General features: G+C 41.1%; 1 protein-coding gene across 4 annotated transcripts in view; it reads left to right on the forward strand.

Annotated features, from left to right (window-relative positions):
* Positions 1-18,236, forward strand: part of pdcd5 (programmed cell death 5) — a 54,975-nt gene that overhangs the window by 1,968 nt on the left and 34,771 nt on the right. For all 4 annotated transcript variants that reach the window (XM_063066979.1, XM_063066981.1, XM_063066980.1 and 1 more), the window contains exons 2-4: positions 7,852-7,895; positions 14,734-14,795; positions 17,508-17,599. In XM_063066979.1, the coding sequence (XP_062923049.1) occupies positions 7,852-7,895; positions 14,734-14,795; positions 17,508-17,599 (198 nt within the window). The remainder of the gene's footprint in view (positions 1-7,851; positions 7,896-14,733; positions 14,796-17,507; positions 17,600-18,236) is intronic.

Below are 18,236 nucleotides of genomic sequence, written 5' to 3' on the forward strand. Positions count from 1 at the left end.
GAGTATCTGAAATGTCGATTTATACTAGCACCAAGCAACCAACAGCAGCCTGTTGTAAGGAAAAAGTTTTTTTTTTCCAAATGAAACGTTGAAACAGTCATGGTTCCTTGAACATTTGAAGAGAACACTTTCTGATAAAGCAAACACAAAACTTGTCTTATTTTTCAGTCACTTTGTGAAAACTTTCAGAAATGGAAAACATTGCAAAACATGTTTGCCAGCACTTCGCAACAAAACAGTGATGGTTTACATACTTCATGCAATATTTCATTGCTCATTGCTGATCTAGAAAGCCCCATACAAATGGAGAACTGATTCTGCCAGCAGTAAGAGAGGTTCTGAATACAGTTTTACATGAGTCACCGGGCTAAATAATTAAAGCAATTGCACGCAGTGACAACTCTGTTCAAAGACAAATAGATGAAATATCTGAGAATGTGGAGGACACATTGTGCAACATACTTAGGACAACAGAATTTGCTCTGCAGTTCGATGAGTCAACTTTGCTAGGCAACAAATCTTTACTTTGTTATGTTTGCTTCATAAAGGATGAAAGTATGATTCAGGAGTTGTTATTTGCAAGGGGAGTAGAAACAGACACAAAATGGGAGTCAATATTTTGAGTTGTTGAGAAATTTTTCAAAGAGGAAGATATTTTGCTCACCAACATTTTTGTTTGTGCAACAAATGGGGCACCATCATTGACAGCATGCCACTGGTTATTTCCGTCTTGAAAAAAGCTGTATTTAACATACTTACCATTCATTGTAATTCACAGACAACATCTTGTCGCAAAATCCGCTCCACAGATCATTAAATACTACTATCACAGCGGTAAATAAAATTGAGTCCCGTGTTTTCACTTCTTGACTATTTCGAGAGCTTTGCATTGAGAATGATGAACAGTTTGGATGCTTGCTGTGGCACACAGAAGTCAGGTAGCTCGCAAAAGGAAACTGCCCGAGACACTTTTATGCATTTTTTGAAACTGTGTTCACATTGTTTGAAGACATGAATGCTTAATTCATTCATCAACTCAAGAATATTAGACATGACATGGCTTATTTATCAGAATTATTTGCAAAGTTTAATGAAATCAATCTTCAATTGCAAGAAGATTATAAAAATCTTATCAAATTCTGTCCGAATTAACCCTATTTAAGTACAACATTGTTCATTACTACCTTTTCCCATTTCCGAGCTTCTGAGAAAGGAAGAATACCGGATGGTTATCTGCAAGTATGGTGGTCCCCAACCTCCGGGCCGCGGACTGATACATTGCCGCGAAGAGTGCAGCGGTAGTTGGAAAGCACCCAGCACATCTTTAAGAAAAAAGCCGAAATAAACAATTAATTAGGTGCTGCCCGGCACGTAAATGTCGGCCCACAGGCGGCACCTAATTAATTAGCTTGTTTATTTCAGCTTTTTTCTTAAAGATGTGCTGGGTGCGTTCTGACTACCGCTACACCACTGCATTCTTTGCGGCAATGTATCGGTCCACGGCCCGGAGGTTGGGGACCACTGTGCCAGTATACTGTGCCCAACTGGTTGAGCTGTATAAAGACGTATCAGAGAGAGTTCAGGATCATCTATCTATCCAAGTTTCAGATTGAGTAATAGCTCCATTCCTGAAGACGTCACAAGGAATTAACGGGAATGATGGAGGAAGAACTGATTTCACTACAAAATGACTTTGAGCTGAAGCCGAGGTTCAAAATATAGTAAGGCTTTTGGTTGCAGAAAGAAATCTCTGAAAGTACCCTGCACTGTGGAAAAAGGTGTGATGTTTTCTATTGCTTTTCCAATATCATATTTACTGGAGCACGGTTTCAGTGCAGTCACCCAACTTCTTTGAAAACAATGAAACAGACTGGAAGTTACTGCACGTGGGGATCTGTGACTCCTGGGTGATATTCAGCTTGACGTTGAGAAGCTGATATCACTGCACCAAGCCCATCCATCTCATTGAAAGGTGAAAATACAATGAAGTACTGAATAGTTGAACTACTAGTATACACTCTAAAATTGTTGATGAAAATTGCTTTTACTGTAATTAAATAAAATAATTTTATTTGTAGTTTTAAATAGATTTGAATAATTTTTGCAGTTTGTCACTACTTTGAATTTGAAGTTCCTATTTTATTTCACTGTGCATCATAAATCAAAATCCTTTATAGTTTTTATATATTGGCTGGAAATAGAGAAGGTGACGGGGAATGTGGTCTGTAAGCCAAGGGGGCAGTAACCCAAAAAAAGTTTGGGAACCAATGGTCTAAACGAAGAGAAGCTGAACATCACAAAGGCTGGTGAGGATAGTGAAATCTTGTTAATTGCAGCTGATCTTTCTAGAGGTGTAAATAGGAAATGAATGAGAACTGGAGAGAGAGAGAGTAAAATGCCAGAGCTTTGAGATACAAAACAGCAGTTTTTGGAAATCTGAAATAAAAGTCCTCATATTTGCAGAGAGGAAAATCTGAGTCAGCATTCCAGAATATTCCATTAGTGAGACTGCAGGAGGGGAAATAGAAATTTTGCTCTGGTTTCACCCAGTTTGGTCATTCAACCAATGATCTCAATCACTTTGTTGGCATCCAACTATATAGGAGACTATATAGTTCCCCTCTACCACCACTCTGCTCCGTCTAGCGGAATTAGTCCTTACTCTTAATAATTTCTCCTTTGGCTCCTCCCACTTCCTCCAAACTAAAGGTGTAGCTATGGGCACCCGTATGGGTCCTAGCTATGCCTGCCTTTTTGTTGGGTTTGTGGAACAATCTATGTTTCGTGCCTATTCTGGTATCTGTCCCCCACTTTTCCTTCGCTACATCGACGACTGCATTGGCGCTGCTTCCTGCACGCACGCAGAACTCGTTGACTTTATTAACTTTGCCTCCAACTTTCACCCTGCCCTCAAGTTTACCTGGTCCATTTCCGACACCTCCCTCCCCTTTCTAGATCTTTCTGTCTCTGTCTCTGGAGACAGCTTATCCACTGATGTCTACTATAAGCCTACTGACTCTCACAGCTATCTGGACTATTCCTCTTCTCACCCTGTCTCTTGCAAAAACGCCATCCCTTCTCGCAATTCCTCCGTCTCCGCCGCATCTGCTCTCAGGATGAGGCTTTTCATTCTAGGACGAGGGAGATGTCTTCCTTTTTTAAAGAAAGGGGCTTCCCTTCCTCCACTATCAACTCTGCTCTTAAACGCATCTCCCCCATTTCACGTACATCTGCTCTCACTCCATCCTCCCGCCACCCCACTAGGAATAGGGTTCCCCTGGTCCTCACCTACCACCCCACCAGCCTCCGGGTCCAACATATTATTCTCCGTAACTTCCGCCACCTCCAACGGGATCCCACCACTAAGCACATCTTTCCCTCCCCCCCCCCCCCGCATTCCGCAGGGATCGCTCCCTACGCAACTCTCTTGTCCATTCGTCCCCCTCATCCCTCCCCACTGATCTCCCTCCTGGCACTTATCCGTGTAAGCGGAACAAGTGCTACACATGCCCTTACACTTCCTCCCTTACCACCATTCAGGGCCCCAAACAGTCCTTCCAGGTGAGGCAACACTTCACCTGTGAGTCGACTGGGGTGATATACACTGCGTCCGGTGCTCCCAATGTGGCCTTTTATATATTGGCGAGACCCGACGCAGACTGGGAGACCGCTTTGCTGAACATCTACGCTCTGTCCGCCAGAGAAAGCAGGATCTCCCAGTAGCCACACATTTTAATTCCACATCCCATTCCCATTCTGACATGTCTATCCACGGCCTCCTCTACTGTAAAGATGAAGCCACACTCAGGTTGGAGGAACAACACCTTATATTCCGTCTGGGTAGCCTCCAACCTGATGGCATGAACATCGACTTCTCTACCTTCCGCTAAGGCCCCACCTCCCCCTCGTACCCCATCTGTTACTTATTTTTATGCACACATTCTTTCTCTCACTCTTCTTTTTCTCCCTCTGTCCCTCTGAATATACCTCTTGCCCATCCTCTGGTTCCCCCCCCCCTTGTCTTTCTTCCCGGACCTCCTGTCCCATGATCCTCTCGTATCCCCTTTTGCCTATCGCCTGTCCAGCTCTTGGCTCCATCCTTCCCCCTCCTGTCTTCTCCTATCATTTTGGATCTCCCCCTCCCCCTCCAACTTTCAAATTCTTTACTCACTCTTCCTTCAGTTAGTCCTGACGAAGGGTCTCGGCCTGAAACGTCGACTGCACCTCTTCCTACAGATGCTGCCTGGCCTGCTGCGTTCACCAGCAACTTTGATGTGTGTTGCTTGAATTTCCAGCATCTGCAGAATTCCTGTTGTTATATAGGAGACTAGAGTGTTTTCTCTCATCTTAGGGATATACTCATAGTACAAGTCGACCTTGACTAATCCAGCACCATCGGGACCTGAGGAGTGCCGGATTAGTGAAAATGCCGAATTACAGAAGGATCACATTAAACATAATCAGTGCCGGATTATCGAAGGAACCGGATTACAGGTAGTCGGATCCTGTAATAGGAAGAGGCAGCACTTTTCAAGAAGCACTCTCCTAGCTGAGGGTGGAGGGGATACGTTGAAATTCAACACAGGAGAAACATGGGCATACCAAAGTTCTGATTGTACAAAACTGGTCCCTACTCATGAGAAGGAAAATGATAGCAAAGACATGTCTCTGGATTAGACTGGAACTGCCACACTCAAATCTTTTAGAAACATCTGAGAGTATTTTCAAAACTATACCAATCTGAAACTCTTGGCTGAATTTCTCATAGCCATTTTTCTGATGTATTGACTTCGTAGATGTTGATCTCTTAGCCTAAGTTCCCGCTCCTTTGCTGAACTCCATGTTGAGTCCATACTGAGTTGCTTTATGGCATATTACAGAGATTACTTCTGGATTTCCTGGCTATGTATGTGCAGAGAAATCAAAGTTGCTGCTGTTCTGAAGGGCATGTCTGTGAGGCATGAGTTAGTGTTCTACTGGCCAGTAAATGCAGAGCTTAAGTAACACAAATGTCTTTCAAGTTAACGTACAGTTTTAAATTAGACCGGAGGTTTTCCATGACTGCTTGATGTATAAGATCCTCTAATCCTAAGACTCCAAGATAGAGGAGCAGGATTAGGGTGTTTGGACATCAAGTCCACTGCCATTCCATCACTGCTGATTTATTATTCCTCTCATCTCCATTTTCCTACCTTCGCACCAAAACCTTTGACACCCTTATTAGGCGAGAACATGTTAACCTCCACTTTAAATATTCACAACCATCTGTGGCAATGAATTCCACAGATCCACTACCCTCTGGTTAAAGAAATGGCTCCTCATCTCTTCTAAAGGGACATCCCTCTATTTTGAGGCTGTGCCCTCTGGTCTTAGGCTCCTTAACATAGGGAACATCCTCTCCACATCCACTCTGTTGAGGCCTTTCAATATTCGATAGATTTCAATGAGATCCTCCCTCATTCTTCTAAGCTCCTGTGAGTAGAGGCCCAGAGCTATCAAACACGTCTCACATGTTAACCCTTTCATTCCCAGACTCATTCTTGAAACCAACCTCTAGCCATACTATGGGCTCTTACCTTGTTTAGCAGCCTCAGGAGCAGTCTATCCTGCTTTTTATTTCCTCAAACAATTCTAATAGATTTGTCAGGCAAGATTTCTCCTTAAGGAAACCATGCTGATTTTGACATATTGTATCATGTCCCTCCAAGTACCCCGAAACCTCATCTTAATAATGGAATCCCTACATCTTCCCAACTACTGAGGTCAGGCTAACTGGTCTACAATTTCCTTTCTTCTTGCCTCTCTTGCTTCTTAAAGAGTGAAATGACATTTGTACATTTCCAGTCCTCTGGAAGCATTCTAGAATGTAGTGATTCTTGAAAGGTTCTTACTAATGCGTCCACAATCTTTTCAGCTGCCTCTTTCACAACATCAGAATGTAGTCCATCTGGTCCAGCTGTTTTATCTACCTTCAGACCTTTTCAGAATTTGGATTCAGGATTCAGAATTAGCTATCCACCATCTTTTACTACATATAGTACTGTACAAAAGTTTTAGGTATCCTAGATTTTTTGATATAAATTTAGATGTTTATGTGTTGTCTTCTGCATTAGTGTGTCAGCAGAAAAGAGCAAATTTTGGTTTTCCAAACATTGTTTTCCCAAAAAAAAAGTTAGATTTTTTTTGTATTTCGTTAAAGAAAGCAATGTATTAACTAATGGAATAATTTTCAAATAAAAACTTTGTTACTTTGTAGGTATATAGCCCAGTGCATTATTAAACAAAGATAATAAACAGGTGCTAATGATCAATGACAATGAGTTGAATGACCTAAACTGATTAACTGAAACAGAAACAGGTGTAGAAGGAATCAAACAGGGTGAAGGACAACCAAACTAAAAGGTGAGGGTGAGGCAAATGTGACAGTTTAATCTTCAAAATCATCAATTCTTACACCGTGGCATGAGTGAGCATAGCAACAAGACACAAGGTGGTCATCCTGCATCAGCAAGGTTTCTTCAAAGCTGAAATTTTGTGGCAGGCAGGAGTTTCAAGATGTGCTGTCCTAGCTCTTCTGAAGAAGCATAAAGAAACGGACAAGGTTGAGGACCAGAAACACATGGGTTGGCCAGGGAAACTGGGTGCAGCAGATGAGAGTTACTCAAACTGATGTCCCTTCTAAATCAGAAGTTGTCCAGCACTGCTATCAATTCTGAACTCACAGAAACCACTGGAGTTCAAGTACACCTCTCTACAGTCCAGAGAAATCTTGTCAGAAGTGGTCTTCGTGGAAGAGTTGTTTCTAAAAAGCTATTCCTCCAAAGTGAATAAAAAGCCAAGAGACTCACCTAACGCACAAAAAACATAAAGGACTGGGGTACTGAAGCATGGTAACAAGTGCTCTGGACTGACGAATCAAAATTTGAAATTTCTGGCTCGAGGCAGTTTGCCCAAAGAAGAGCTGGAGAGCGCTAAATGGATGAGTGTGGGCCAACAGTGAAGCATGGCGGAGGTTCCCTGCAGGTTTGGGGCTGCATTTCTCAAGTGGAGTTGATAATCTTATCAGAATTAATGGGATCCTCAATGCTGAAAGTACACACAGGTTCTAATCCATCGCACAATACCATCAGGGAGGAGTCTGATCGGACCCAACTTCATTCTGCAGCAGGACAATGACTCCAAATACATGGGCAAGGTCATAAAGAACTATCCAGCGAAAAAAGAACAATGAGTTCTACAATAGATGGTATGGTCCCCACAGAGCCCTGATCTAAACATCATTGTGGCTGTCTGGGATTACATGGAGAGGCAGAAGCAAGCGAGACAGCCGAAGTCTGCAGAAGAACTATAGCAAGTTCTCCGAGATGTTTGGAACAACATTCCAGCCAATTTTCTTATAAACCTGCACAACCATGTACTTAAGAAATTGGATGCAATTTTAAAGGCAAAGGGTGGTCAAACCAAATATGATTTAGTTTTTTACTGTATACTGCACTTCATAGTAATTTTTTTTATATTTAGAAACCTTTCATTATTTTTGAAAGCTTCTACAGATTTTTTTTACATGTGCCTAAGAGTTTTGCACAAAAACTGTAAAAATAAAACTGTAATACATGTAAAAAGTGGTGCACAGATTATTTTCCAGTGATTGCAGCTCTTTTATCACCTATATCAGTTGTTGACTGGTCATTATATATGATGTGTCAATTCTGTAAAATATTTTGTGAATTGTGTAAAATATTACTGTGCAACAGTAAGTGCCATATTTTCATGATATGTGATTTGCTTTTTACTTAGCATTTTTTTTAAGGAGGACCTTCTAACCTTTTTAGTGTACCTATTTTTGTACAGGATGCACCAGACGATCAGCAAAGCCAGCAAGAGGCTAAACAACGGTAAGAATGCCAGTTGCTTTAAATACAACTTTTTAACTGCATTACTTACAGTTAGCTCTATGTTTTACCTTGTCATTTTCCAACTGGCAGTGTACAAGTGCCTGTCGGTGGCAGAAGGAAGGTTTGTAAGATTCACATTTGTAAGAAGGACCTGCTTTTCACTTTTATCTCTTTTTCTCTCTGAAAAAAGTACGAAGCCGGATTAGATTTGTTTGTATGAATGTGCTTTGTTCTAGAGCATTTGTACCATTGTTTTAAAACCATAAGAGATAGCAGAATTAAGCCATTCGGTCCCATCGAGTCTGATCTGCTATTTCATCATGGCTGATCCATCACAGCTCAACTCTATTCGCCTGCCTTCTCCCCATAACCTTTTACACCACGACTAAGTAAGTAGCTATCAACTTCTGTCTTAAATCCATCCAATGACCTGGCTTCCACAGCCGCCTGTGGCAACAAATTCCACAGATTCACCACCCTCTGGCGTACGAAATTCTTCCCACAGGCCCAGAGCCATCAACTGCTCCTCATACGATAATTCTTTCATTCTCAGAATCATTCTGGTGAACCTCCTCTGGACCCTCACCAGTATCAATTCATTCTTTCTTAGATTAATGGCCCAAACTATTCACAGTACTCCAAAGTGATGCCTCATCAGTACATTATAAAGCCTCAGTATTACATCCTTGCTTTTATAAGCTCGTCCTCTTGAAATGAATGCCAACATTGCGTTTGCCTTCCTCACCACTGATTCAACCTGCAGGTTAATTTTTAGGGAATCCTGCACAAGGACTCCCAAGTCCCTTTGCACCTCAGATTTTTGAAATTTTTGCTTGTTTAGAAAATAGTCAGTGCTTTTGTTCCCTTTACCAAAGTGCATGGCCATACACTTCCTGACATTGTATTCCACCTGGCATTTCTTTGCCAATTCTCCTAATATGTTTTAAGTCCTTCTGCAGCCTCCCTACTTCTTCAACACTACCTGACCCTCCACCTATCTTCATATCATCCACAAACTTGGCCACAAATCTATCAATTTCGTCATCCAAAACTCTGACATGTAAAAAGGAGCGATCCCAACACCGACCCCTGCTGAACACCATTAGTCACTGGCAGTCAACCTAAAAGGGCTCCTTTTATTCCCACTCTTTGCTTCCTGTGAATCAGCCAGTCTTCTAGCAATGCTAGTATCTTTCTTATAATACCATAGGCTCTTATCTTTGTAAGCAACCTCACAAATGGCACCTTGTCGACGGCCTTCTGAAAATCCAAGTACACAACATTCACCAATTCTCCTTTGTCTATCCTGCTTATTTTTTCAACGAATTCCAATGGATTTGTCAGGTAGGGTTTTCTTTTAAGGAAACAATGCTGATTTTGGTCTATTTTATCATGTGTCTGCAAGTACCCTAAGACCTCATCCTTACAATCAACTGTCCTAAAATTTCCTTCCTTCTGTCTCCCTCCCTTCTTGAAAAGAGGAGAGACATTTGCATTTCCCACTCCTTCAGAACCATGCTAGAATCTATTGATTCTTAAAGATCATTACCAATACCTCCAATATCTTTCCAGCCACCTCTTTCAGAACCATGGATGTAGTCATCTTGTCCAAGTGACCTATCCACCATCAGACCTTTCAGCATCCCAAGCACCTTCTCCTTAACACCGTTTGGCCCATTGCGTCTGCCTTGCCATTTCATCATGGCTGATCCAATTTTCTTCTCAGCCCCAAACTCCTGCCTTCTCCCCATATCCCTTCCTGCCCTGACCAATCAAGAATCTATCAATCTCTGCCTTAAATATACATAAAGACTTGCCCTCCACAGCCGCCTGTGGCAAAGATTTCCACAGATTCATCATCCTCTGGCTAAAGAAATTCTTCCTCCTCTGTTCTAAAAGGATGCCCCTCTATTCTTAGGCTGTGTCCTCTGGTCTTAGACTCTCCCATCATAGGAAACATCCTCTCCACATCCACTTTTATCAAGGCCTTTCACCTTTTGATAGGATTCATGAGGTCATCTTTCATTCTTCTGAATTCTAGTGAATACAGGCCCAGAGCCATCAGATGTTCTTCATATGACAAGCCATTCAATCCTGGATTCATTTTCGTGACCCTCCTGTTTAGTTTTAGCACATCCTTACTATGATAAGGTGCCCAGACCTACTCACAATACTCCAACTAAGGTCTTACCAGTGCTTTTTAAAGTAAATATTACATCCTTTCTTTAATATTCTAGTCCTCTTGAAATGAATGCTAACAGCAAATTTGCCATCTACACCACAGACTCAACCTGCAGATTAACTTTTAGGAAATCCTGCACGAAGACTCCCAAGTCCCTTTGCTTCTCAGTTTTTTGTGTTTTCTCTCCATTTAGAAAATAGTCAACCTTTTCATTTCTTCTACCAAAGTGCATGACCATACACTTGACAACACTATATTCAATCTGCCCTTTCTTTGCCCATTCTCCGAATCTGTCTGTCCTTCGTAGCTCCGTTACTTTCTCAAAACTACCTGCCCCTCCATTTATCTTCGTATCATCTGCAAACTTTGCAATAAAATAATCAATTTCATCATCCAAGTCATTGACATATAACGTAAAAAGATTCAGTCTCAACATAGACCTCTGTGGAACACCACTAGTCACTGGCAATATACCAGAAAAGGCTCCCTTTATTCACACTCTTTGTCTCCTGCCGGTCAGCCAGTGCTTGAATTTTTCCTGTAATTTATGGGCTCATAGCTAGTTAAGCAGCCTCATGTGTGGCACCTTGTCAAAGACCTTCTGAAAATCCAAGTACACAACATCAACTGCTTCTCCTTTGTCTGTCCTGATTGCTGCTACTTCAAAGAATTCCAACAGATTTGTCAGAAAAGATTTTCCCTTGAGGAAGTAATGCTGACTAAGGCTTATTTTAATATGTACCCTGAGACCTCATCCGTAATAACTGACTCCAACATCTTCCCAACCATTGACGTCAGATTAACTGGCCTATAGCTTCCTTTCTTATGCCTCTCTTCCTTCTTGAATAATGGAATGACATTTGCAATTTTCCAGTCTTCTGGAACCATTCCAGAATCTAGTAATTCTTGAAAGATCGTTGCTAATGCCGCCACGATCTCTTCAGCCATCTCTTTCAGAACTCTGGAGTGTACACTATCTGGTCTGTGTGACTTATCTACCTTCAGACCTTTCAGTTTCCCAAAAACCTTCTCCCTAGTCATGGTAACTTCACACACTTAATGCTCCCAGACACCTGGAACTTTGACCATACTGCTAGTGTTTTCTACAGTGAAGACATGTAAAATACACATTCAGTTCATCCACTAATTCGTTGTCCCCCATTATTACCTCTCCAGCATCATTTTCCAACGGTCCAATATTCTCTTTAGCCTCTCTTTTACACTTTATGCATCGGAAGAAACTTTTGGTGACTCTTTAATATTACTGGCTAGCTTTGGTATTCCATCTTACCTTAATGACTTTTTTAGTTGCCTTCTGTTGGTTTTTAAAAACTTGCCAATCCTCTAACTTCCCACTAATTTTTGCTCTCTTTAGCTTTTATGTTGGCTTTGACTTCTCTTGTTAGCCATAATTGTGTCACCTTTCCTTTAGAATACCTTTCTCATTGGGATGTATATATCTTGTGCCTTCCAAATTGCCTCCGGAAATTCCAGCCATTGAATTTCTAACATCATCGCTGCCAATGTTCTTTTCCTATCTATTCTAGGCAACTCCTCTGTCATGCCTCTGTAATTCCCTTTACGCCACTGTAATACTAGTACATCTGACTTCAGCTTCTTCTAAGGTCCAGGGTGAATTTGATCATATTATAATCATTTTCCCCTAAGGGTTCTTTTAGCTTAAAACTCTAGTTAATTTTGTTTCATTGCATAACACCCAATCCAGAATAGTTTACCCTCTAGTGCACTGGTCCCCAACGTCCAGGCTGCGGACCGATACCGGGCTGCGAAGCCCACAGTGGTGCAGCGGTAACCAGCGCACACCCAGCATATCTTTAAGAAAAAAGCTGAAATAAACAAACTAATTAATTAGGTGCCGCCCGGCACGTAAATGTTGACGATTGCGTAGAGCAAGTGAAATCAGCAATCGCCTCTCATCTGGGCCGATATTTATGTGCCGGGCGGCAGCTAATTAATTAGCTTATTTATTTTGACTTTTTTCTTAAGGATGTGCTGGGTGCGTTCCGCTACTGCTGCACCACTGCGTGCTTTGCGGCTCGGTAACGGTCTGCAGCCCGGAGGTTGGGGACCATTGCTCTAGTGGGCGCAGGCATGAACTGTTTGGAAAAAGTCATCTTGTAGGCACTGTGGAATTCCTGCTCCTGCAATCCAGCACCAATCTGATTTTCCCAATCTACCTGCATATTGAAGTCCTCCATGACTATTGTAACATTGCCCTTTTGGTATGCATTTTCTAGCTCCTGTTATAGTTTGTAGGCCATGTCCTTACTTCTGTTTGGGGGTCTATTTACAACTCCCATCAGTGACTTTTTACCCTTGTAGTTCCTTAGCTCTATCCTCAGTGATTCAACACCTTCTGACCCTATGTCACCTCTTTCTAATGATTTTGTGTTTACCAACAGAGCAACACTGTTCCCTCTGCCTTCCTGCCTATCCTTTCAATACAATGTGTATCCTTTATTAAACTTCCAATTATAATCTTTCAGCCATGATTCCGTGATGCCTACAACATCATACCTGCCAATCTGTAACTATGCTCAAGTTCATCTACTTTATTCCATATACTGCACACATTCAGATACAACACCTTCAGTGCTGTATTCACCCTTTTCGATTTTGTCACACCACGCTCAACTTTTTGATTCCTAACTTTGTCTGAGGGCTTATCAACATCCGCCTCCACAGCCTTTTCACTAACTTTTCTGGCACTCTGGTTCTCACCCCCTGCAACTCTGGGTTAAACCCCACTGTGCAACATTAACAAATCTTCCCGCTGGATATTAGTCCAGTTCAGGTGCAAACTCCCATCTTCCCTGGAAGAAAACCCAATGATCCAAAATTCTTATGCCCTCTCTCCTACACCAACTCCTTAGCTTCATAGTAAACTGTATGATCTTCCTAGTTCTAGCCTGATTTGCACATGGCATGGGCAGCAGTCCTAAGATCACAACCCTGGAGGTCCTGCCCTTTAACTTAGCATCTAACTCCCTGAACTCCCTCTGCATTACCTCGTCACTTGTCCTGCCAATGTCATTGGTACCTATATGGACCACAACTTCTGGTTGATCACTCTCCCACTTAAGAATGCTGAGGAGTCAATCTGAGCTAGTCTGGGCCCGGGCACCTGGGAGGCAACATACCATCTGGGAATCTCATTCTCGCCCACATAACCTCCTGTCCGTTTCCCTAAATCCCCTATCACCACAGTGTGCCTCGTCTTCCCCCTTCCTGCCTGAGACACAGAGGCAGACTCAATGCCAGAGGCTCAAACAGTGTGACTCTTCCCTCCCCCCCCCCAACAATATTCAAGGTGATATATACCTGTTGTTGAGTGGGGTGGCCATTGGTACTTTGCACTGGCTCCTTAACCTCTTTTCCCATCTTGACTGTCACCCAGTTTCCTGTGCCCTGCACTTTGGGTGTAACTACTTCTCTACGTCCTATCTATCACCTCTTCCACCTCCTGGATGATACAGAGTTCATCCAGTTTCAGTTTCAGCTCCAACTCCTTAACTCAGATTGTTAGGAGCTGCAGCTGGACTCACTTCTTGCAGTTGTAATAGTCAGCGATACTGGAGGTCGCCCTGCCTTACCCACATCCCGCACTCACCTCTCCCCCTGACGCACTCTAACTTCCAGTATTTGGCTAGTGTCTTCCAGAGTGAAAACGGATGCAAATTACATATTTCCTTGTCCCCCATTACTGCCTTCAGCATCTTTTTCCTGCAGTCCCATATTTACTTTGGCCTCTCTTTTACTGTTTACATATCTGAAACATCTTCTGATTTTATTGGCTAGTTTACCTTCATATTTCAACTTTTCTCTCCTCTTGATATTTTAGTTGCCTTCTGTTTTTACATTTCCCAATGGTCTAACTTTCCTTTATTTTTTGCTGTATTATATACTCCTCTATTTTGCACTTTTTTTTACTTCATCAGCCACAGCTATGTAATTCAGTCTCTAGAATACTTCTTTGGGATGTATCTATCTGCGCTTTCCAAATTTCTCCCAGAAACTCCAGCCATTGCTGTTCTGCCATCATCCCTGCTAGTGTCCCCTTCCAGTCAACATTGACCAGCTCCTCGCTCATGCCTCTGTAATTACCTATACTCCACTGTAATACTGACTTCTGATCTTCTCCCTCTCAACTTGCCAAGTGAAGTCTATCATATTATGATCACTGACTCCTAAGGATCCTTTTACCTTAAGCTTCCTAATCAAACCCAATTCATTACACAACACCCAATCCAGAATAGTCTTTCCCCTAATGGGCTCAACCACAAGCTGCTCTAAAAAGGCATCTCGCAGGCAGTCTACAAATTCTTTCTCTTGGGATCCAGCACCAACCTGATATTCCCAATCTCCCTGCATATTGGAATCCCCCATGAAAATTGTAACGTTGCCCTTATGATATGCATGTTGTTCTTTGATTGTATTTTTCTTTATCAAAATTTATAGTAGAAGATTCCATTTTTAAAAATTTCTGAGTTTTAGTCCTCATTTTGATTCTGGTGCAGAAATGTAATTGCACTTTTCAATGTAATCCAGTGTTTTTTATTTTCTTGATTTTGTTCAGAAGCAATGCAATACTGTTCTTATTCATGCCTCCTTAATATGAACAAATTATGATTGCAGGGAGACAGAAATGAGGAACAGTATTCTTGCTCAGGTTTTAGATCAGTCTGCTCGTGCCAGATGTAAGTAACAGACATCTCTACCGTACAATTTAAATGGAAAATATGTTGGGCCATCAAGTAGATCGTGTCAATCATCACTTTAAAGATTATATGGTTAACATGTAGTGATCAGTGTTAGATTGTCCAAAGTCAGCTAGAAGCAGGATCAACAAATATAGAGCAGATCATACATGGTCTTGCTATGCCTAACAGACCCTTTTGTCAACTAATGTGAATTTTAATTAATAGATTAAATATGTCCTTGAGGTTCAAAAATATTCAAAAGGAAATTTTAAAATTAGCTAAATATTTAAAAAATAACATTATCCAAGACCACCTATAATACATACATAAGAATAAAGAAAATAGAAAAAAAAGCAAGCAATAATGTGAGTAAGAGGGGGCTCCTGTAGAGTCTAGACTGGCGAATTAGGAATGCCAAATCTGTTACTAGGACCAGATGTGTGCAAATTTCTTTTCAAATGAATGCACTTCCAAATGTTTTAATATTGCATCCTTCACTGGACATTTGCACATAGCAGACTTCATCCTCAGTGACTTCAATCTACACTGCTGTGCCTTTTCTGATTTCACTGTCATCCTATCATGCTTAAAGTTTTCTTTATTCATTTTTTCAATATGTAAGTGTTGCTGACAAGACCAGCATTTATTCCCCTCACTAATTGCCTTCGAGGAAGCGGTAATGTGCTACCTTCTTGAGCTTCTGCAGTTCTGCTGTTGAGGGTACTCACACTAAAGACTAGCATCTGTTATAGTAAGGATCTTGGGAAGAAAATGGAGATGGACCATACTCTCAGGACATCTGTTTGAAAACAGCTGTGAATGCTCGGCCTTGTCTTTTTGCTTATATGCCCAGCCTTGCTGTTGGTGAGGATGGGATGTTTTTGGATCCAGCCCTTTAAGTATCCACCACTATTCATAACCTCACGGACAGGACTGCAGAGCTTTGATATGACTCATTAGTTGTGAGATTGCATGGCCACGTCTTTTGGGCTGTATTTTCATTGTTTAACATGCATTTGTTGTAGCTTCATTGGGCTGACAATTCATTTTTGGATGTGCTTGATGCGACCTCCTTTATAGGTTTACGATATATGCATGCCAATCCCTTTGACCATGTCACTTATGGTGCCTTTCATTATCAGTAATACTTCGCTTCCTGCTTTCAACCGCATATTTTTCTGCATTTTAGCTCTGGAAACTGTTCCCTAGCTACTTCCATCTTTCTTGAGTATACCGGCTGCTAATTTTTGTCAGGGCATTCATCACAGTAATTAAGAATTTGACTGATGCCCATGTATTCAGCCCACTTTTACTGTCTGCCTTGGCTGCACTGAGTGTGATTGGCTATACTATTCCTCAGCTAGAGCTGCCCACTACTGCAGGATTATCCTAGAATGCCAAGGTACCATCAAACAACTATTCTGACATTGCACAGGTTCTCTTACTGACCTCCTTTCAAATCAGCCTTTAAATAACAACTCTTAACCTTTCTATTCTCCTAAGCTGCTGACCCATGATAAAACCCTTCTTCTCACAAAATGTTATACGTATGTTGGCCTTTATTTGAACTCTTAGCATCTTGCATCTTTTAATTTTTCCAATCAGTTTTCTGTACTTGCTACAGTATTAATTAACATCAGAAATGATGTCCACTGAAGTGGTGCATTATTCTGTTATACTCAAATCTTTTTGTTGCCTTTGGCAAGGTTGATCACACCATTCTCCACCATTGTTTATTTCCTGCAGTGGTACCTCGGGAGTTCCCTATATAAGCCCTCTTTATCTACAGATTTACCTTTGGCCACATTATCCAGTCAAACGGACAGTTTCACGTGTGCTGCAAGCACCCATTTTTGCCTCTCAACCAATTCCTAAGAAACATTTTATGGCTCTACATTGTTAGGCTGCAAATACAGATGAGTTAGGAAATAGGGATGCCTGTATCACTGCACCTGTCTTTGGCAGCTGGCTAATTCAGAGTTGTGATTTACCAGCTGTTTAAAGCATTTTCGTGTTTCCATCAGGAAGGGTGGTGTGGGACGGGTGTCAGTAATGCATTATTTAGATACTATGTCAAATATTTAAAAATGGATTGTGTGTCATATATTTCTTGCCAGTGTTGTAATCTAACCCCACTAACCAAGATAGCAGTAGGGTGGATTACCTTTACCTCACTGACTCAAACTCTTGTAAATGAGATGCCAGGAAACAAATAGGTATGATGCTAAAAAGCTGAAGCACTGTTTAACCCACTGCTACCAACCATATTGATGCCTGTACTGCTGTTATTAAAAAGACCAGATCTACAGTGTATAAAATAAAAGGAGCATATTACTGTCAATGTTTTACTTCTAAGTTGTAAATACACGTATTTCTGGCATTAGCTATGTAAATAAGTTTTGTAAGACTTGCTCATTTAAATTTAAGAACGAACTTGAAAGTTAAAATGTTTATTAACAGGCAAGTTCAGACTGTTTGCTAAATTGTCAACTATAGTTTTCTGCTTCTTGTGCAAGAAATGAACTATAAAAGTAAAACATTGGCAGCATTCATCCATGAAGTAAGACAGTGAATAGAGAAATTAAAAATAGTACAGTAATCTTTTAATCTCAGAAAATGCTTAGGAAGTTTGTGAACTGATTCAAGTTAACTGTATCAAAATATTTTGTTTTTAAGTCCTATGTGATTTTATTTTTGTTTCATTCTCAGTGAGTAATTTGGCTCTTGTAAAACCTGAGAAAGCCAAGTCGGTGGAGAATTACTTGATACAGATGGCAAAATTTGGGCAGCTTGGTGGGAAAGTAAGACAATCAATCTGAATATAATTTAAGTTTGTTTAATTAGATAAATAACTTTGAGAAACTTGTTCATGTATTTGGTTAATACAAAAAATATCACTTTCAGAGAGGAGAATAGTTTTTAAACTCAAGTTTGGGAATAGAGCATGTGCTTTTACAGCTGTCCTACCCAAGAAAGGGGAAGGGATAGATCTGTTTTGCATTTCAGTTCTGATGTAAGGTCTTGACCTCAATTGTCAACATTTCCTTTCCCTCCATAGATGCTGCTTGACTAGCTGAGTTCCTCCAGCAGACTCCTGTTGCTTCATATTCCACCATCTGCATTGTCCATTATTTTCATAAATGTGCCACTTGTCTACTTTGTGGCCCTCATGCCTATGCTTTCATGTAGCAGTACAGTATAGTTCACAGTTTCTCAAATGTAAGGCCTAATCTTGTATTTATCAATCAATGGGAAAGAATTTTAACTTGGAGGCATTTAAGGAACTGGTTTTTGAATACAACCTAGAGATGTTCTGAATCTAAATCACTAGGTGAGGTAGTTTGTGTATTTTTACCTCTTCCAACAGCTGGTGCTTAAGGGGAAAATGCTTTTCTGATTACAGTTCTAAGTTTGTCTTGTCAGTTTTTGGAAAGCATG

This window comes from Mobula hypostoma, chromosome 14 (assembly GCF_963921235.1).
Source record: "Mobula hypostoma chromosome 14, sMobHyp1.1, whole genome shotgun sequence".
NCBI lineage: Eukaryota > Metazoa > Chordata > Chondrichthyes > Myliobatiformes > Myliobatidae > Mobula > Mobula hypostoma.